The following is a 21,378-nucleotide window of genomic DNA, read 5'->3' on the forward strand; positions in this document are numbered from 1 at the left end:
TTTGTTTTGTTTTAATAATAGCCTGTTATATTTAAAACCTCTTGTAGTTTTATTTACTAAACTTTGCTTTTATTAATAACTATATTTTTATTTAGTGCCTCATTTGTTTAAAATGTAAAAAGTGTTAAACAAAAGTACTTATATCAGGTACAGAACAGCCAACAACATTAAAAACATCACCGGGTGGGCCATCGGTTAGCCACTGGTGTCCAGACGGCGGTCCACCCACGGTAATCCGCTGGTGGCATGCCACCCAAAAAAACGCCGGTGGGCCGACATAACTTTTAGAATGGGCGGCTAATATATATATATATATTAGATTTTTTTTTTCCTCAACAAAATTTATTCTGCGCTAGACCTTGTGCTATACGTCCAAAATAGGTCAGATTTGAACGTTAAATTCACGTCCAAAAGTGGTCATAGTCCGACGTCAATATGTCAACCAGATTTGCACGTCGAACTGACGTGCAGATATGGTCACGGACGGACCGACGCAAAATATACGTGATCTGCACGTCCGCACAACGTCTAGTGTTTGGTGGGAAGGTGGTACTTGGAGAGGCGATTTTTTTCTAAGGTGGTACTTGGTGAAAAAAGTTTGAGAACCACTGCACTAGAGGATTTTAAGCCTGGTTTGAGCCCGATTTGGAAGTTAACGAGCTCGCCAACAGATCGGGCTGTGATCGGGAAGAAATCTGCGGGTGCTCGCCGCTCGCCGCTCTTTATGTGTGAACTACTGAACAACGCATCAACGAGGCTCGCTGACGCGTCCCCGACACCTCGCAGACGGAAATCCAACATTTAGCATGCTAAATATTCCAGAGCAGTCGGCCGACTCAACCCCACGTGTGGTCAGATGTAGTGACGAGCTGCAGCCAATGAGAGAGCATATCAGCATGAGCTGAATGCCTGTGTGTTCAGGAACTCAGCAGAAACATCTGTGATTGGTCCGAATGGGCATCAACGCACTCGCTTCATTCTGTGTTAACACAGACACGAGAGTAGGCTATATTAACAGTGGAACTAGAATTCTGTAACTATTAGAATTACCATACTGCTCATTCTGACCGTTCTCATATAAAACGCCCTATTGTCACAACATATTTACATTCAAAGCTATTATTGAGATATTAAAATTAAGCTTTGAATGTCTGGCATCATATTTAGTGACACCATTACCCTAAAAACATAATCTTTTTTTGGTAATACAGCCTATAAATATGTAGTTAAGATACCAAAACACTTAAAGGTCTTGGCTTTTTTTTTTTTTGATGTGTTTGGAAGCAATTTGTAACATTTTAATAACAATTTGGCAAATTAAACCAAATGAACAAAATGACTCGAAAAAAGATTCGTTCTTCTCGATGAATGAGACTCAAAGATACGAGTCTGTAAAATTATCCAAACTTCCCATCACTAGTGGTGAACTGATGATCTTCACTGTGACTGCCAATCACAGTCATTTCTGTTGAGCACATGAACACAATGGCAAATCAGCACTGTTTAAAAATGCCATAAACAGTGCCTTAAATGTTAACGGGAAATTGACTTTTTTTATTTCAGTACCTAAATTTAGTATCGTGACAAGTCTAATATATTGTCTAAAATACTAGAAAAATTTGTTTCTACTCAATTATGCTCTTTTCTGCAGACGAACAATATTTTTGAAGTGTTTCAGTCAGGTTTCAGGGCTCATCACAGTACAGAAACCGCCTTAGTGAAAATAACCAATGATTTACTCTTAGCTGCTGACCGAGGGTGCGTCTCGCTATTAGTTTTACTCGATCTTAGTGTGGCATTTGACACCATTGACCACAATATCCTCATAAATTGCTTAAAGCAGTGGTTCTCAAACTTTTTTCACCAAGTACCACCTTAGAAAAAAATCGCCTCTCCAAGTACCACCTTCCCACCAAACACTAGACGTTGTGCGGACGTGCAGATCACGTATATTTTGCGTCGGTCCGTCCGTGACCATATCTGCACGTCAGTTCGACGTGCAAATCTGGTTGACATATTGACGTCGGACTATGACCACTTTTGGACGTGAATTTAACGTTCAAATCTGACCTATTTTGGACGTATAGCACAAGGTCTAGCGCAGAATAAATTTTGTTGAGGAAAAAAAAAATCTAATATATATATATATATTAGCCGCCCATTCTAAAAGTTATGTCGGCCCACCGGCGTTTTTTTGGGTGGCATGCCACCAGCGGATTACCGTGGGTGGACCGCCGTCTGGACACCAGTGGCTAACCGATGGCCCACCCGGTGATGTTTTTAATGTTGTTGGCTGTTCTGTACCTGATATAAGTACTTTTGTTTAACACTTTTTACATTTTAAACAAATGAGGCACTAAATAAAAATATAGTTATTAATAAAAGCAAAGTTTAGTAAATAAAACTACAAGAGGTTTTAAATATAACAGGCTATTATTAAAACAAAACAAAATTAAGTTTAAAAATCAAGATTTAATATTAAATGTCATTATTTAATATGTTTATGAATTGTTTAAATGTTTATGTAAATGCTGCGTGACTTTAAAGTGTCCATTAAAGTGTCCGAGCCCCATTCAAGCACTGCAGCAGAGAGCGTTGTCATGGAAACGGAGCAACGACACGACACCTGACCGTCAACAGCACTTCTCTCATGCGGCAGTTTTCACTAATTTCAGGTAAGTTTAGTCGCTAAAATCACGCAAATGTTACATATAACTGTTTCTGACACTTTTTTTTACTGGTAATTGACATATTTCTGTTGAACATGTTTTTTATAGAGACTGTTGTGTCTTTGGAAAAAGTCCGTTAGAGTTTTAGCAGAGGTAACGTTAGCATTAGGCTAGCTATTGTTTATAAAAGTGTTGGCTTTTAATTACATTTTATGTGTAGATGAGAGGTTTGACAATGTTTTATTGGAGGTAGTCTACTTTATTAAGCCTAAAATAAGCACTGTACTGTCGACAAGAGTGAATTAAAATGTTAAAGTTAGTACATATGTGTTACTTTGATATTTCACAGTAATGTAAACTAATATTAATTTTAAAAAGTGCTCTGTGGTTTCAGGATTGACAAAATTACCCCTACAACAGAAGAAAAGAGCCAAGATGAAGGGAGCTAATCACAGAGCTGGAGGAAACACAGGTAAGACTATAATTAACTGTTAAATAGATTCATGTGCATTTTTATAAGAAATCCCTACATTATCATGCATCTGATACATGTCTTGATTGCAGTTATTTTAGTTTTGACATCCAAACATAAGCGAGTGGTTTTAAACAATTTTTTACATTGCTTTTCTCAAAGCTGAATTTACAGCGTCAGTGCTCCAGTCCAAAATGTAATATTGTATTCATAATTTGCTGCTGATCAAGCAAGATTTCTTATTTTTATCATGTTTTGGTATTTCAGGATTCATTGTTGAATAGAAAGTTTAAATTGAAAAGTATTTGAATCAGAAATCTTAACTCTCTTCTGATCTGTTTTATGCACCCTTGTTTAATACAAGTATCCATTTCTTAAAATGTGTTAGTAATATATATATTTTTTATTACTTCTTTCTAGATTTTGGATCGTCCTCTACTCACTCTACCACTTTGTTTTTCCTTGCCAGACTTCATTCAAGGTAAGTAATATTATAGTGTCACTTAAAAGTGTTCCCAATGATTACTTTTATTAATGTTAATATTAATATCAACTGCATCAAACAAATTAGCCTATTAGAATGATTTCTGAAGGACCATCTGACACTAAAGTAATGATGCTAACAAATCAGCTTTGACCTCACATTAATAAAATATATGGTCACATTTATTTTGATGGTCTGTTAGTTGAATTTAAGCTGCATTGCATCTACATGCCATCTAATTCTCATTAGATTATAAGTAGACTGTTTGGGTTGCGGTTAGGGTTGGTGTAAGTTGACATGTACTTGGTAAATTAAGGGTTAGGGTCAGTTAATGTCTGTTGAAGGAGCAGAATCAACAGATATTAAGCAGACAGTCTATTAATACTCAAATAGACCATTTACAATGTATTGAAATTAAAAATCATTATTTTAAACTGTAAAAATATTTCAGTGTTACTTTTAAACTGTAAATTAATGTTATCGATCAAATCAATGCAGTCTTGATGTCCAATAAAAAGACAATAAAAAATACAAACATTAATGTCCATAATGACCTAGTTACTGATGATGGACAAAAATAATGACTGATGATTCTGTTATTTCAGGATAAGAAAGAAGCCTGCTACAAGAGAGACAGCGGAAGGGAGCCTCAAAGACATTTTTATTAGGATCTGCTAATCATGAGGGGGCAGACAAAAGAACCTGCATTTTCCTTCAGCTTAATATCAGGGGTCGCCACAGCGTAAGGAACTGGATATTACTTTGGCATATGTTTTACATAGCCTTCCAGCTGCAACCCAGCACTGTGAAACACCCATACACTCTCGTATTCACAGACACTTCTACACTATGTTCAAATTCACCTATAGCACAAGTGTTTGGACTGTGGTGGAAACCCACACCAAAACAGGGAGAACATGCAAACTCCACACAGAAATGCCAGCGGACCCAGCCGGGACTCATTACAGCAACCTTTTTGCTCTGAGGTGACAGTCTGAGCCACTGTGCTGCCCCAGTGTAGTTATTAATAACCTCCAGATGTTTTACAGTTTGATTTTGTAATAATAATGCACGTTTAGATTTATTGTAATATGTTAATATTTATTCGCAATGTAATTTATTCTTATGTTATTTATAATAACGTTAAATGTCATAAGAATGTTATAATTTAATATAATATTATAATAAATAATTATAATAATGTTAAAATATAAACAATACAATTTTTTTTAATAGTTTATTTTTATAACGAGAAGTCTCAAAGTTTGTCTTTATTATAGAAAACTCATTGTTGAATGGCTACCACTTTACAATAAGGTTGTATGTATTCGTTAATGTATTTACTAACATAATAAACAATACATTTATTACAGTATTTATTCATCTTTGCTAATGTTGGTAAATGGTAAAAAGTTGTTAATTGTTTATTCATGTTAACTCGCAATGTATTAACTAATGTTAACAAGCATGACTGATTTTATTAATGCATTAGTAAATGCTGTACATAAATTATGCTGTACAGGTATTGTTCATATTAGTTCATATTTAAACCATTAACATTACTTATAAAACTACTGTAAAATGTAACTGTTGTATGTATGTTGTTATATTATATTTGTATGTATTTTATATGTATTTTATATTTATTTTGTTATATTTGTTAACGTATGTGTTTTTGAAACATTTCATTAAGTGTTTAATGTATGTTCGTTATGCAGTATTATAAATAAATGTTATAATGATTAAGTATTTTGTACTTGATTTCATTATTGGACATATTTATATTGAATACAATTGTAAAGGCTAATATAATATTTAAAAATGACATGTGGACTGACCGCGGGCCGCCAGCAGACACTTATTTAAAACCAGCGTTCCGATGGCGGACCACCGTCGGAAAAGCGGCGGGAGCCGATGGTGGGCCGCTGGAATAACGATGAGCAAATTGACGGTGGACCGCGGGCGGCGCCCGCCAGATGACCGCCGACTTTGCCGCCGGCGGGCCGCCAGTGGCCCGCTGGTCTTATGTTAGCTGGGATAATACAAATAAATAAAAGTAAATAGACAAAAAAGACGTCAAAAATACTGTAAAAGGACGTCAAAAAGACGCCGAAAAGACGTCGAAAAGTCGTCGAAAAAAGACGTTGAAAAGACGTCAATAAAAGACGTCATAAAAACTTTCATTCTGGCTCTTCAGAGGACGTAATTTCAACGTCTGACAGAGACGTAGAAAAGACGTCTTTTGGACGTAACTTTGCTTGGTGGGTTACGACGCTATTTTTTAACCAGTATTAAAAAATAGCGTCGTAAGCCTAATTAAGCAGCTACAGGTGTGTACAGTTTTAAAACGATGCAGATTACTTCCTATTAGTAAGAATATGTATTATTGTCAGTCACTTTAAACATTTGAAATAGTCTGAATATTAACTGTGCTTGTGAAATTAAAAGTGCTTGTGAAATCTTTTTTGTACTCAAGTAAAAATACACTGCTAAAATAACAAAAATTTAAGTAAATAATACTAATATTAGGTAAAAGTACAAATTACTCTTTTAAAAAGTACTAGTTGATTATTTTTGAAAAAAAATCTGATTTTCATTATGAAATCACTTTTTTTAAGTGTAAACCTAATTTAATGGTTTGATTGCTTACATCCCAAAGCTACATGTATAATTTGCACTAACAAAGAAAGTATAGTCAATTTTTCCTTTCATGACAATTAATCTTTTTCAATAGCACTGGTAAAACTACCACATAATCTTTAAGGCCATAGAGACACTTTTTGCCCATTTTTCAAAATATATATATTTAAGCTTTGAAAGGTTAAATTAAGGTATATGGTAAAAAGATTTAAATTTAGCCTTTTATTTACATATTTTACACTATTTTCTTTACAATATGGCAAATTTGTTTCTTAAATAGCTGTACATCACATGTAGATTTTATTTTACACTTGATCTTAATCTTAAATAGAAACGTAAAAAATACAAGTACACTGTCAGTAAAAAAAATAAAACAAATGACTTTATTTTACTTGAGGTATTTGAAATATGACAACACTACATTTATCAAAGCAGTGCTTTAAGAGCTAGCTATTGTAAATTGTGATAAATAAACAATAAGTAGGCTAACAATGGATTGCTTTGACCTGTAATGCTTTAGGACAGATCAGAATACAGCTAAATGTATAAATAACACAAATACCTCATCCAGAAACATTTCCAGCATAATTATTTTGTCGTAAAGAAATAAATGTTCCACCTTTGCTAAAAGTAAGTTTCACTTCACAACACAGCCAAATAAGAAGACCATTAGTATTGTCATCGATCATGAATCAATCTAATTCTAAATATTTGATAACTTTGAATACTTTTGACTAAATTTAGTTAAGGAGCAAAGATAAATAATGTCTACTTTAATTGTGGAGAGATCGCGATTGTATTCAATCTGAGCACACACGCGATCATGAGAGGTCTTGTAGTTCATTTCAAAAAAGCCTATTTAAGAGCTCACATATCTGTTTTAGCGATTTGCGTACATGAATGCGCTCTCATGTTAAAATAAAGCACTCGCCGCATTTGCAGAGATGAGTAATTGCGCAATACCTTCATTCCCGCGCCGCCATTCAGACTGTATTTAGAGGAGTGACAGGTCAGAGGCGAGTCGACTGGCTGTCGAGCGAAACGTGTATGAAGATCATCAAATAGGCAGGAAATATGTCCGCGGTTTAATTACTCTGCTAGACATCTCTATAGTGAAAACATCCGAGAAGCATTATTCCAACAAAACATTTGTTTTTAAGTAGTTTTTTCTGTCTCTGCAACACAGAAAGCCTTTGTCCCGCCCTTACGTTTCACGCAACTAGACAAGGTCGACTGTGATTGGCCACTTTTCATGTCAGTCAAATCAAGCTTCAGAATCAATTCTTAAACTTCGGAAACTGATTTTCAGCAGCTTATGACACAGTGCACTAAAATAAACACTCTAAGCACAGCGTTGTGATCGTACGCTTCACAAAACAGCCAATGCTGATCACATCAATGTTATATTACGCATTAAAGGATTAAAGTGTTAATTGTTTCTTTCATTATTCAGCGATTCCTCCGCGTACCACTAGGAGGAAGCCCGCGTACCACTAGTGGTACGCGTACCACAGTTTGAGAACCACTGGCTTAAAGTCTACAGGTGTCCAGGGATAGGCTCTACAATGGTTTAAGTCATACTTAACTGACAGTTACCAGTTTGTGAATATTAATGGACAGCCTTCACAAGTCAGCCCAGTAAAATATGGGGTGCCTTAAGGATCAGTTTTAGGCCCTTTACTGTTTACAATTTACATGCTACCTCTGGGAGACATTATTAGAAGACATGGGATCAGCTTTTACTGCTATGCAGATGATATTCAATTATATATTTCAACTAAACCTGACGAGACGTCTGAACTGTCTAAACTAACTGAGTGTATCAAAGACATTAAAGACTAGATGACCAACAATTTTCTTCTCTTAAACTCCGACAAAACAGAATTATTACTTATTGGGCCTAAATCTTGCACACAGCAGATCTTGCAACTCAATCTACAATTAGAGGGATACAAAGTTAGCTTTAGCTCTACTATAAAAGATCTGGGTGTCATATTGGACAGCAATCTAACTTTTGAAAACCATATATCCCATGTCACAAAAACTGCCTTCTTTCATCTGAGAAATATCGCTAAAGTACGAAATATGCTATCTATCTCAGATGCACAAAAGCTAGTCCATGCTTTTATAACTTCGAGGCTGGATTACTGTAATGCTCTATTTGCTGGCTGCCCAGCATCCTCTATTAACAAACTTCAATTAGTACAAAATGCAGCAGCCAGAGTTCTGACCAGGTCAAGAAAATATGATCATATCACCCCAATTTTATCCTCCTTACACTGGCTACCTTATAAGTTTCGTATTAAATTTAAAATATTACTTCTCACCTATAAAGCTCTAAATAATCTAGCTCCTGTTTATCTAACCAACCTTCTGTCTCGCTACAATCCAACTCGCTCTTTAAGATCTCAAAACTCAGGGCTTCTGGTAGTACCTAGAATAGCAAAATCAAGTAAAGGAGGTCGAGCCTTCTCTTTCATGGCTCCTACACTCTGGAATAGCCTTCCTGATAACGTCCGAGGCTCAGACACACTCTCCCAGTTCAAAACTAGATTAAAGACCTATCTGTTTAGTAAAGCATACACTCAATGCATCACCTAGCGGGTTCCACACAGGCTTCTGAATCTTGTTTATATACACTATGAACAGCAGCTACGCTAATTATTCTCTTTATTCTATTTTCACCTGGGGATACTCATCCCGAGGTCCTCAGATTATGCGGAGTCACTGATTGGATCCAAGATCAGCGACGAGATGATCCCAAGGATTCCATATCCGGGACCAGGCCATATCCTGAGCTGCTGCTGCGCTGATGGTCGTGGGGAGTGGAGAACATGAGTCTGATTCCAGCGATGCTCCAGGGACAGACGAGTCTTCGCTGAGGCCATTTTCCAGCCTCCACCACGGCGACTGAAGCTCTGCACAAGACTTTTGGCCAGCGGAGAAATTAAAATGGTCGTGCCCAACTGAGTCTGGTTCTCTCAAGTTTTTTTTTCTTCACTCTTATCAGGTAAAGTTTTTTTTCCCTCTCCGCTGTCGCCACTGGCTCGCATGGTTCAGGATTGGTAGAGCTACGCATCGATGAATTAGCTCTTCAGTGTTTGAACTCTCAGTAATGATTAAATCACACTGAACTGAGCTAAACTGAACTGAACTGAACTTAAACACTAAAACCTGAACCACACTGTTCCAGTTACTATGACCATTTATGTGAAGCTGCTTTGACACAATCTACATTGTAAAAGCGCTATACAAATAAAGCTGAATTTAATTGAATTGAATATAGTGATAGAATCAGTTCAGTAACTTGAGTTTGATGAATGGCATCAAAAATGTGAGTTTGGGGAAAGAAAACGTTAGCTAACTAGTGCCATTTCCCATAACTTAGCTGAAAATGAGGTTCAATATAACTTTTTATTTGCACTATTTATTCAGAACGGACCTTTGAGTCACTTGGAAGGCGATGCAAGTGTAAATGTGTGTCGATTTCTCTTATCTGATAAGATATACAGCTAGGTACACAACATTCCTGTGTAACTAAGGCAATACTTCTGGGTTTTTCCCACCGCAGCCATGATTTCGCTGTTTAAAATGGCAGCCACGTGAAATCAGTCCATTATGATGGAGGTAATCTTAATGAGCGTCAGAAGCCCTCTCCAACCTCCCCTCATCTTTAACAATTCAAGGGCCTCTCCTAAGGGTGAATCAGATGAGATGCAGTAACACTTTCAATACTGCAACTATTTAAAACAAGAAATATCACAATGTTACATAACCAGAAAATGTGTTAAAAGTAACAAAAAAAACTTAAATATTATTATGGATTAATTAATAAACTGTAGATTGTGATCAGCATATCAACATCAGAAAACACCCCAACCGGGGACATATTGCTCACTCTGTAAAACAGACACCAATATTTCATCCCAATCAGACTGGCTTTGAAATCTTTGTACAGTTAAAGTCATAATTAAACCCCCAGAATTATTAACCCCCTCTTTATTTTCCCCAATTTTTGTTTAACAGAGAGTAGATCTTTATTTATCACATTTCAAAGCAGAATAGTTTTAATAACTAATTTCTATTTACTAAAGTTATTTTCTGTAATACACAGTGACACTGTTGAAAGAAGAATAAAGCTCAAGATGTGGGATGCAACCTGTGTGAGCCCTGATATATTTTTCTGCTGCTACACGAGTTAGGCGAGCTGTCCTGTATTTTTTTAACTCAACATGTTACACAACGTCTTTCACATATATTCAGAATATGCATGTGTAAATAATATAAATCGTTCAAATATCTTTTGTGAGTTCATTATCTGAGTTGTAGAACACAAGAAAAGCTGCCTATAGAGAGAGAGAGAGAGTGTGTGTGTGTGTGTGTGTGTGTGTGTGTGTGTGTGTGTGTTTACAGCGGTTTGACTGATAAATATGAATTTTGTAGCTAAATCGTTAGTGGTGCCAAACAGCATTTCCCGTTGTTTACATCTTTGCTACAGCATACAGTTAACGCTAGACACTGTGCATGTCACAATCAATTTTAACAAATAAAAACTCTTACAGGCTGTGGCTCACAGTCCACTGCTTATAATTGTTGGAACTGCTCCTTTAAGAAAATTTTAACTGAATCCAGCATTGAACTGGAAAAGATTTTGGAAGCTGTGTTTTGTCAAATCATGCTTGCTATGTATTTTATAATTCTCTGGAACATAATTAATATTGAATTGTATGCACTGCATACCTGTCAACATTGGTATGTGAAAATAAGTAGGGTTGGGTACTGAAACCCGGTGCCATTATAGCACCGGTACCTTGGTAACTGGTATGTACTGGTATTATATCACCGTATGTATTTCGGTGCCTAATTTCAATGCTCCGGCATGGACGTAAGGGGTGCATGAAAAAAGGCACACATAGGCGTTGTGTCACAGCATCACTAAACATTTAGGCGATATAAGGAGATTGTTGTTCTCGCTAGGGAACAGACACACGCAACGCGCGCAGTACAGCACATTCAGCCTGGTTTTCCAGCATTCTAAAGCATATTTTACAAGCAAGGATTCTTACATAGCAACTGTCTTTACATAACTTGCGTGTAAGGGGGAAACATGTCAAACTTAATGACACATTTTGGAGCTCAAAGGCAGAACCTCTCTTGCGTGCTTTAGCTCGCTCCCTCTCTGTTCACGGCACTTGCTATCTCTGTGAAGGTGCTGTGCGGATCAGTTCCCCGCATTCGTCAGAAGTTGACGCCCAATTTGACACAGGTAATAAAAAGATTAAACTTTGGTCATGTTCATGTTGTTAAACACTATCAAAATGTCCACCGTTGATGATATTAGACTTCTGTTTTCAATAGCGATTTTAACACTTAATATAGGAAGTCCTGGGCTATGCAGAGACCATTTTTACAAACAATTTACAAACAGTCGGCAAGCTACTAAAAAACAGATGTAAGACATTGATGAAATGTAGTTCCCCTTCGGTTGGGGAACTTCAGTGCCATGAATGGGAGGATTCGGATCAGAAGCCGCTTATCTGGAGAGTATTGAACGGGCCAATGAATGAAATTAATTGGCAGCGTAAGCTTGCGCAGGTGTGCGACATCTGCAATTATCTCAGCATATAAGCACACCTGAAGCCAGCAGACGCCATCCTTTTCGCTTCAGATCCTTTCTGAGTGAGTCGATGAGGGTTCCTCTTGCTGATCAGCACTTCAGAGCGAACGAGTGTGTCTCCCGGTCCAGAGTGGGTCTTCGCGGTGGCAGACGGTCGAGCTGGGTTACTCCCTTGCCTGCGGTTCTTTGGGTCCGGTCCTCCAGAGCGGTGCGTATAGTTGCAACTTTCCTAAAAGAGCAACACAGTCGTGCAGCACGTCCTTTTCAGGATGGCGCTCCGACTGTGCGTTTCTGGATGCGGGGGTTTCCTGTCTCCGGATGATGGACACGATCACTGCATTGCATGTTTGGGGGTCCAGCATGTTAATGCGGTGCTCGCGGGCGGTTCATGTCGTCATTGCGATGCCATGACCGTTGCACAGCTAAGATCGCGGCTAACTTTCGCAAGAGAGCGAGCCACCCCAGTTGCCTCCTGCTCTAAAAAAGCAGCGGGCGCTCGGGCAGATCTGAGGGTTTCAGCGGGAGCTAATCCGCCGCCCACGGGCTCGCGGACCTCTCGCTCCTCACGGCGCTCCATCCAAGCTTCGGGTGGTGAGAGTGATCCGTCTAACCAGATGGTAGCTCTCACACTCGCTGACACCGGAGATCAGATGTCCTCCGCGGCATCGGAGGGTGGGCTTTCACTGTCCGACGAAGATCCGGACCCGCTCGCCCCCTCCGGGCAGGTGAGCGCTGTCAAATCGGATCCTGAAGCGGACATGTTAGCCGTGCTTTCCCGGGCTGCTTCGGCCGTGGGGTTGGAGATGGTTTATCCCCCAGCTCCGCGGCCGGACCGACTAGATGGGTGCTACGTAGAGGACCAGAAGGCGAAGCCTTCGAAGCCTCTCGTCCCCTTCTTCCCGGAAGTGCACAGTAGGCTCACGCAGTCCTGGAGGGCACCTTTCTCTGCCCGTGCTGCGAGTGCCTCCGCCCTCACCGCCCTTGACGGCGGAGCTGCCAGGGGGTATGAGGCGATCCCGTCAGTGGAGCGCGCTATCGCGGTCAATCTTTGTCCGCGCGGCGCCTCTACGTGGCGGGGTTTGCCCCGCCTCCCGTCCAAAGCCTGTAGGTTGTCTGCCTCCCTCGGAGCCAGAGCTTATAAGGCTGCGGGCCAGGCTGCTTCTGCTTTGCACGCGATGGCCACCTACCAGCGCTACCAAGCGCAGGCGCTGGCCGAGCTGCACGAGGGCGGGTCCAACCCAAGCTTATTACATGAGCTGCGCACCGCGACCGACTATGCTCTTCGGACTACTAAGTCCGCCGCGTGTGTGCTGGGGAGGACGATGTCCACACTTGTGGTTCAGGAACGCCACCTCTGGCTAAACCTGGCCGATATGCGCGACGTTGACAAAGTTCGCTTTCTTGACTCGCCCATATCCCAGGCTGGCCTGTTCGGCGACACCGTCGGTGAATTCACCCAGGAATTCAAGGCGGTGAAAGAGCAGTCGGATGCGATGGGCAATGTCATCTATCGGCGTGGCCGTAAGCCCGCTCCGCCCGCCGAGCCATCCACCTCCGCTGTTCCTCGCCGAGGGCGCCCGCCAACGAGTGCTGCCCCGCCCCCGCCTGCGCCTCCGGCCAAGCGGGCGCGGCGTTCACCTCGAAAGCAGGCAGCCCCTCCTGCCCAGGGCGCCGTTAAGTCCGGTAAACGGACCGCGAAGCGTCCCTGAGACAGGCCATCCGGAGAAGAGGAAACTTGCTCTTTCCCCGCTGGAGGGCGGGGCCCCGATAACAACGGTACTTTTCAGTGCCACCAAAACATCAGTAAAAGAGCACTTTTTCCCTTCCCCGGATGTGACTGCACGAGTTCTGCCAGTCCGGGACGCGCTGCCTTCCGGCTCGCAGACTCTACGTGCTTCGCCAGTGGCTCGCGAGCGCTGGGGGGACGGTCTCCCTTTCCTCAGCCCTCCAGCCCCCTCTCTGGAGTCAGGGTGCGGAGCCAGAGCGAATCGCTCTCCTCCAGCTCTTCCGCGGGACCCTCGTGCTTCCCGGATCAGCACACCCACTCCGCGCTGCCCCACCGCTGGTACGTCAGCGATTGTAGCGATGACTCCATTAGCGAGGGCTCTGCCTGCCTGGTTAGCGCGGGCCAGCCCCTCGCGGTGGCTCATACGCACAATCAGACTCGGTTACGCGATTCAGTTCGCGAAACGGCCCCCCAAGTTTACGGGCGTGTATTTCTCCAGGGTCAACCCCCTGTCCGCCCCTGTCTTGCGAGAGGAGATTGCTGCCCTCCTGGCGAAGGGTGCAATCGAGCCGGTTCCTCTAGCCGAGATGGAGAGTGGGTTTTACAGCCCATACTTCATCGTACCCAAAAAGAGCGGTGGGTCACGGCCAATCCTAGATCTGCGCGTTTTGAACCGCTGTCTGCACAAGCTGCCGTTCAGAATGCTCACGCAGAGGCGCATTCTCCAATGCGTTCGTCCTCGGGATTGGTTTGCAGCCATAGACCTGAAGGACGCGTATTTCCATGTCTCCATTCTTCCACGCCACCGCCAATTTCTGCGGTTTGCGTTCGAGGGTCGAGCGTGGCAGTACAAGGTCCTCCCCTTCGGGCTCTCTCTGTCTCCGCGGGTCTTCACCAAACTCGCGGAGGGTGCCCTAGCGCCCCTTCGGCTCGCGGGCATTCGCATACTCAATTATCTCGACGACTGGCTGATTTTAGCCCACTCGCGGGAGCAATTGATTATGCACAGGGACAAGGTGCTTCGGCATCTCCGCCTACTGGGGCTTCAGGTCAACCGAGAAAAGAGCAAACTCGCCCCCGTGCAGAGGATTTCTTTTCTCGGGATGGAGCTGGACTCGATCACCATGGTAGCGCACCTCTCCGAGGAACGCGCTCGCCTGTTGCTGAACTGTCTGAGGGAGCTCGACAGCAAACTAGTGGTCCCACTGAAGTTCTTTCAGAGGCTCCTGGGGCATATGGCATCCGCAGCCGCCGTCACGCCGCTCGGGTTGCTCCATATGAGACCACTTCAGCACTGGCTTCACGATCGGGTCCCCAGACGCGCATGGCACGCGGGCACACACCGGGTCTCGGTTACTGCGCTGTGTCGCCGCGCCCTCAGCCCTTGGAACGACCCCTCGTTCCTACAGGCCGGTGTGCCTCTAGGACAGGCGTCCAGCCATGTTGTTGTTTCAACAGACGCTTCCAACACGGGTTGGGGGGCCGTGTGTCGCGGGCATGCGGCTGCGGGCCTCTGGAAGGGTGCCCAGCTGCATTGGCATATCAATCGCCTAGAGCTGTTGGCAGTGTTCCTCGCTCTCCACCGCTTTTTACCGGTGCTGGAGCGGCAACACGTGCTGGTCAGGACGGACAGTACGGCGGCGGCGGCGTATATCAACCGCATGGGGGGTATGCGCTCTCGCCGCATGTCTCAGCTCGCCCGCCGTCTGCTCCTCTGGAGTCACCCGCGGCTGAAATCGCTGCGCGCCATTCACGTCCCAGGCACGCTCAATCGTGCAGCCGATGCGCTCTCACGACAGCTGTTACGCCCTGGAGAATGGAGACTCCACCCCAAGTCTGTTCAGCTGATATGGGCGCGATTCGGGGAGGCCCAGATCGATCTGTTTGCTTCCCCCGAGAACGCTCACTGCCAGTTGTTTTTTTCCCTGACCGAGGGCTCTCTCGGCACGGATGCACTGGCCCACAGCTGGCCTCGGGGCATGCGCAAGTATGCGTTTCCCCCAGTGAGCCTGCTCGCGCAGTTTCTGTGCAAGGTCAGGGAGGACGAGGAACAGGTTCTGCTAGTTGCGCCCCTTTGGCCCAACCGGACCTGGATATCAGAGCTCTCACTCCTCGCGACGGCCCTCCCCTGGCGGATCCCTTTGAGAGAGGACCTACTCTCTCAGGGACAGGGCACCATCTGGCACCCTCGCCCCGATCTTTGGAACCTCCACGTGTGGTCCCTAGACGCGAGGAAGACTTAGGTAACCTACCGACTGCGGTGGTTAATACCATCACTCAGGCTAGAGCCCCCTCCACGAGGCGCGCCTACGCCCTGAAGTGGAGTCTATTCACTGAATGGTGCGTCTCTCGCAGAGAAGACCCCCGAAATTGCCAGATTAGTGTTGTGCTCTCTTTCCTTCAAGAGAAGTTGGACAGCAGGCTGTCGCCCTCCACTCTCAAGGTTTACGTGGCCGCCATCTCCGCTTATCATAGCGCGGTAGCTGGCGGCACCGTGGGAAAGCATAACCTGGTCATCCAGTTCCTTAGGGGTGCTAGGCGAATTAATCCATCTCGCCCCCCTCTCATGCCCTCTTGGGATCTCGCCCTCGTTCTCACGAGTCTGCGATCCGATCCCTTTGAGCCACTCGAATCAGTATCTCTAAGATTTCTGTCCCTGAAGACAGCTCTGCTGGTTGCGTTGGCCTCCATCAAGAGGGTCGGGGACCTGGAGGCATTTTCGGTCAGTGACTCGTGCCTGGAATTCGGGCCGGATTACTCTCACGTCATCCTGAGACCCCGCCCCGGTTATGTGCCCAAGGTTCCTACCACCCCCTTTAGAGATCAGGTAGTGAACCTGCAAGCGCTGCCCACGGAGGAGGCAGACCCAGCCCTTTCTTTAATTTGTCCAGTTCGCGCTCTGCGCATTTATGTGGACCGTACTCAGAATTTTAGATCATCTGAGCAGCTCTTTGTCTGTTATGGCGGTCGGCAGCAGGGAAGTGCCGTATCAAAACAAAGATTATCCCACTGGATTGTGGATGCCATTTCACTCGCTTATTCGAGTCGAGGTCAGCCGTGTCCCCCGGGAGTTCGTGCACACTCCACTCGGAGCGTTGCATCCTCTTGGGCGCGTGCACGCGGCGCCTCTCTAACAGACATCTGTAGAGCTGCGGGCTGGGCGACACCCAACACATTTGCAAGGTTTTACAATCTGCGAGTGGAGCCGGTTTCCTCAAGGGTATTAGGTAACCCTTTGGTGATTGAGGAGACAACTCGGTAGGGTGTTGAAACACGCTTGCGGCGCCATTCTCCCTAACACGGAGGTACGTGCGCCTTTTTTATCTGTCAGTAAAGTTCCCCGTCAGGTGAGCCCTGCAGATTCCTCCGTGGCCCCCAGCACTGACTCAGCGGAGGAGTCACTTGCTGGCCCACTACGTTGTAGGTCTGCCCGCTGGTCAGCCCGCGTTTTGGGTATAGGTGCCTGCTATGCGTGATCCCCACTAGGCGATCCCATATGCTTATTCCGCCACGGTTAAGTCCCCCCCCTGGGCGGACCCGTGTCTTCCCTCTCCGCTAACCACTCTTTTGCTATGCGTACTCCCCCTTTTTAGGGCTAGTCCATAGGTAAATTCTGCCATCTATCCCCCCCTTGGGTAACGGATGGCCTCCGCAGCGTCCTCCCTATCGGGATTGCACGCTTCCCAACGTACTGTCGTATTTCCTAGAATTATCTAGATGCTCACGACTTCCCAAAAAATATATCTAAATCCGTAAAACTTCTGTTGAAGTAGGATAAATTAGGGCCAGGGACACGTTGGAGGACCGCGCCCCCCATGATGTGGGTGCGTCACGCTTGCTTGACTATCTCCTCATCGGGGGTGTTGGTAAGGTGCAGTCATTATGGCGCTTTCCATATTCTCCCATTCATGGCACTGAAGTTCCCCAACCGAAGGGGAACGTTCGAGGTTACAGAAGTAACCCTTCGTTCCCCGAGGAGGGGAACGGAAGTGCCATATACCGTCGCCATAATGACTGTCCCTTAGCTGTTTGAAAGTCTCTTCAGCTTAAAAGGATGGCGTCTGCTGGCTTCAGGTGTGCTTATATGCTGAGATAATTGCAGATGTCGCACACCTGCGCAAGCTTACGCTGCCAATTAATTTCATTCATTGGCCCGTTCAATACTCTCCAGATAAGCGGCTTCTGATCCGAATCCTCCCATTCATGGCACTTCCGTTCCCCTCCTCGGGGAACGAAGGGTTACTTCTGTAACCTCCAACGTTTTCAGTCATGCTCATGTAAGTCATATTCAACTCGTTTAGTTTTGCCGTCATTCATTTTTGATTTCCGTCTTCAACACATAATGTATTTACAACAGATTTTTAAACATATTAGTTTAACTCATTTCTAATATCTACTGTTTTATCTTTCCCATGCTGACAGTCAGTGCAGAACATTTTACTAGTTATTATGCAAGACAGTTGTATTCAGACAAAGTCCCTTTAAATATTTTATAGTCTTTTATTCGGATTATAGTGTAACTTGGACTTAATCAGTTAACTACAAAAGTTAAAATAAGTAGTCAAATTATTTTGTAACTGATTTGTTTTGTAAATACAAAATATACTGTAAATACTTAAGGAGTCTAATAATACTGACTTTATTGTTATTTATTTTTTTATTAAAAACGGCTTTTATTCACGAAATAAACAAAAAGAAATATAACTTATTATGACTCCAGAATAATTATTTTTTTAGGAAACACTGTAAAAGTTTCCAGAAACATTATTTTAAATGAATGGGAGGGCAAAATAAATTGACTTCAACTGTAGGCCTGTTAAAGTTTACAGGTACAACAATGTGCCTTGATGTAATTGAATGTTAATGTGAAATGTGTTCTCCTACACCAGTATAAAATTACTTGTCAAATAAATAAACAAGGAAGATTATTTTGAGTTTAAGTTATTTAATTATCTTGTTTATGAAGACTGCAGAGTGATACATTAAAACAAATCACTTCGAATAATGTTTTAAGTATTTTGTGATGTATATGTTAAAATGTGCTTCTAAAAGTATGTGGCCCCTGCCCACCCCCCACAGGTTAATAGTAAGCTAATGTAATTTCATAATGCAAATCTTAAATTCATGCTAACCAACAAATGATCAAAGGAAATGTATTAATGTAATACAATATGAATGTTCTATTAAAATGATTTTTAAAAATATTTTGTCAAATAAAATATTTTTAAAGAGTCATCCACCATCATTTTGTGGCTAAAAAGTAACGGTTCAGGCACTGTTTTGGCACCGGTATCGTTTTAAAAGTATAGATTTAGCACCGGTACCGGTAAAAAAGAAAAAAAAAAAAGATACCCAACCCTAAAAATAAAGGATATGCCCACCATAAAAAGGGATTTCCACCCCCCTCCTTTTAAAAAATCCCAAAATTAATAAATAGGTTAATTTGCAGCTGTTTCATTGTAAATAAACTGTTAAATGGTCAGTAATATGTTTTATTAATATTATTTACAAAAAAAAAAAACAAATATATACATTAGCAGTAAATACATTAGCAAACAGTTTAGCTTATTAAAATGAATAGCTGTTATAATGAAATAGAATCAAGTTATCAAATCTCATTAGCCGTTTCTTCACTGTATATTGTCAGGGTTCTGCCACTCTGGTCTTGTAAATTCTTGTTTTGGTGGCAGATCTCGGACACTACCTGTGTCTGGTCCTGTTTCTGTCTCTGTGTGCGCGCGCGCCGTCGTGGGTGTACGCAGAGTGTGCGCGTTCCTGCTTTACGCGGCCGCGCGCGCTCTGCGTCCTTTAGACGCGTGCGCTCTTGTACTCGTGTTTGTGTTTTCGTCTGTCAGCAGCGTGGTGTTTCATTCCCAGCGTCTCAGTCTTGTTGGTTTCGGTTTTGGTCGGCGCTGGGATGAAGCATGCATGCTGCATGTGTGAGCGCACGGTGAGTGTTTTCATTCATCGTGTGCTCGTGTCTTGTGTCTTTTGTGGCTCGGTGTTTACATTGTGGTCACGTGTTTTTGTCGTGTGCTTCAGTGTTGTGTTATGTGAGCGCATGGCTTGTATTGTCTCTCTGTGTCTTGCGCTCTCCCGTCTATTGTCTAGTCCCACCCTCCTTGTTAACCCATTAGTTAATTGTGTTCACCTGTGTGTCAATTTACTTTTTTGCTTTATAATCCCCCTCATGTTTTCAGTCCTTTGCCAGTTCGTCGTCGATACTCCCTCTGTGTTCCTGTTCCAGTCGTGTCTTGCCAGCCCAGCCAAGTTTGTCTTCTAGTTATGTTTTTTCCCCCCTTGGGGTAGTTTGTTTTGCCTTTTTGTTTTTACTTTATTATTAATAAAACCCAATTATTGTTTGCACTTGAGTCCTCGCTCCCTCATCCTTTTCCCCTCACCCGACCCTGACAGTATATAACCTACACATTCTGATTAAAGAGCAACGAATGAATCTCTTATTTATTTAGATTTTTTCGTTTGATTACATAAAATAACAGGTGTCACTTTAAAAATGCACAAATCTAACAATGTAATTAAAGGATTCGACTGCTTTCCTAACTTTTTATGCTCATTTAATACGAAATGAGTTGTGTTTGAAAAAACCCCCACCAAGATCGACATCATTAGATGTTATTATTAATTATGTGTATGTCTGTTTAAACAGAGTGTTTTTGACAATTGTGGGCCACCAAATGAAAAATATGAAAGGACCTCAATTTTTTGAGGCTTGCGCAGCTTTGAGTGGAGAAATCATTCAAATGAGCGCCGTTTTCTAAAGTCTATGAGCACAGCACACACAAATAAACTAAATTGACATTGTAGTTACATTTCAAAATGTGGTGTTTGTGTATTTATTACATTTGAATTCAGTTCAGCAAAATGCATCACATGAACCTGACAACCAAGAAAGCTGACCATCAATTGACCATCATTTAATTTACCATCCCCTCTCGATTGAAAATGTGACAATGATTTCATACAGGGTTTACACAGGCACAGCATAATGAAAATCAAGGATTTTTAAGCACTTTTTCCAGCACCTACTTTTATTTTCGAAACTGACACGCAACATATTGAACACCTAAAATGTATTCTCAGCAACCCATAAAAACATTGCATAGGAACTATCTATTGATTTATACAAAAAAACATTAATAAAATATAATAATTAATTCATAATATATTAATATTGAATAATATAATAAACCAAGACTGACACACAATCTCAGGGTACGGTGAGGGGAAAAAGGGGCGAGGACCCAAGTACAGGGTAAAGTATTATTTATTTATTCACAACAAAACAAATTAAAAGGCAAAAAACAGCAAAACAAACTACCCTGAGGGGGAAAACATTAGCAAAACAAAATAAACAAACCAAACTAGACTGGACAGGCTGGCTGGGATCACGACTAGAACAAACACACGACAAGGTAAAATACAATGACATACAATGACGAACTGGCACAGGACAACAGACATGAGGGGTTATAGACGATTAACCCCACCCTCTGCGCACACCCACGACGGCGCACGCTCACACAAAGACACACACAATAGCCGCATTACCACTATCGGGCCAGTGCAAGCCAGGGGTTTTATCAGGCCAGGCTGGGCCCATCGCCCGGGCGGTTGAGCAGTGATGCCGAAATCATGTCGCGTTTCCACTATCAGGCTAGTAGCTAGCAGCGCGTCACGCAAACCCTGCCCCCAGAATATCCCCCGAATCGAACGTCACTCAATCCGCCCACTTTAGTGGGAATCAGGCAT

The 21,378-nt window shown here is 42.8% G+C and overlaps 1 protein-coding gene and 3 long non-coding RNA genes across 4 annotated transcripts in view; 3 read left to right on the top strand and 1 right to left on the bottom strand.

The window, feature by feature from the left end:
* The window catches only part of LOC147833604 (uncharacterized), a 77,658-nt gene extending 68,507 nt beyond the window's left edge, over positions 1-9,151 (bottom strand). Inside the window, exons 1-2 of the long non-coding RNA XR_015509089.1 lie at positions 8,632-9,151; positions 7,862-8,538 (exon numbers count right to left, since the gene is read on the bottom strand). This is a non-coding gene — a long non-coding RNA (uncharacterized LOC147833604). The remainder of the gene's footprint in view (positions 1-7,861; positions 8,539-8,631) is intronic.
* The window catches only part of LOC147840521 (uncharacterized), a 93,824-nt gene extending 73,800 nt beyond the window's left edge, over positions 1-20,024 (top strand). Inside the window, exon 2 of the mRNA XM_087283736.1 lies at positions 19,256-20,024. Coding sequence (XP_087139862.1) covers positions 19,256-19,529 — 274 coding nt within the window. The 3' untranslated portion in view covers positions 19,530-20,024. The remainder of the gene's footprint in view (positions 1-19,255) is intronic.
* LOC147840525 (uncharacterized) lies at positions 797-9,541 on the top strand. The gene is made up of 2 exons (XR_015509090.1): positions 797-1,842; positions 7,802-9,541. It is a non-coding gene; the product is annotated as an uncharacterized LOC147840525 (long non-coding RNA).
* Positions 2,603-4,830, top strand: LOC147840526 (uncharacterized). The gene is made up of 4 exons (XR_015509085.1): positions 2,603-2,675; positions 3,064-3,141; positions 3,562-3,622; positions 4,231-4,830. It is a non-coding gene; the product is annotated as an uncharacterized LOC147840526 (long non-coding RNA).
* Positions 20,025-21,378: the final 1,354 nt, after the last annotated feature.

This window comes from Danio rerio, chromosome 15 (assembly GCF_052040795.2).
Source record: "Danio rerio strain M-AB ecotype USA chromosome 15, GRCz13ab, whole genome shotgun sequence".
Classification (NCBI taxonomy): Eukaryota; Metazoa; Chordata; class Actinopteri; order Cypriniformes; family Danionidae; genus Danio; species Danio rerio.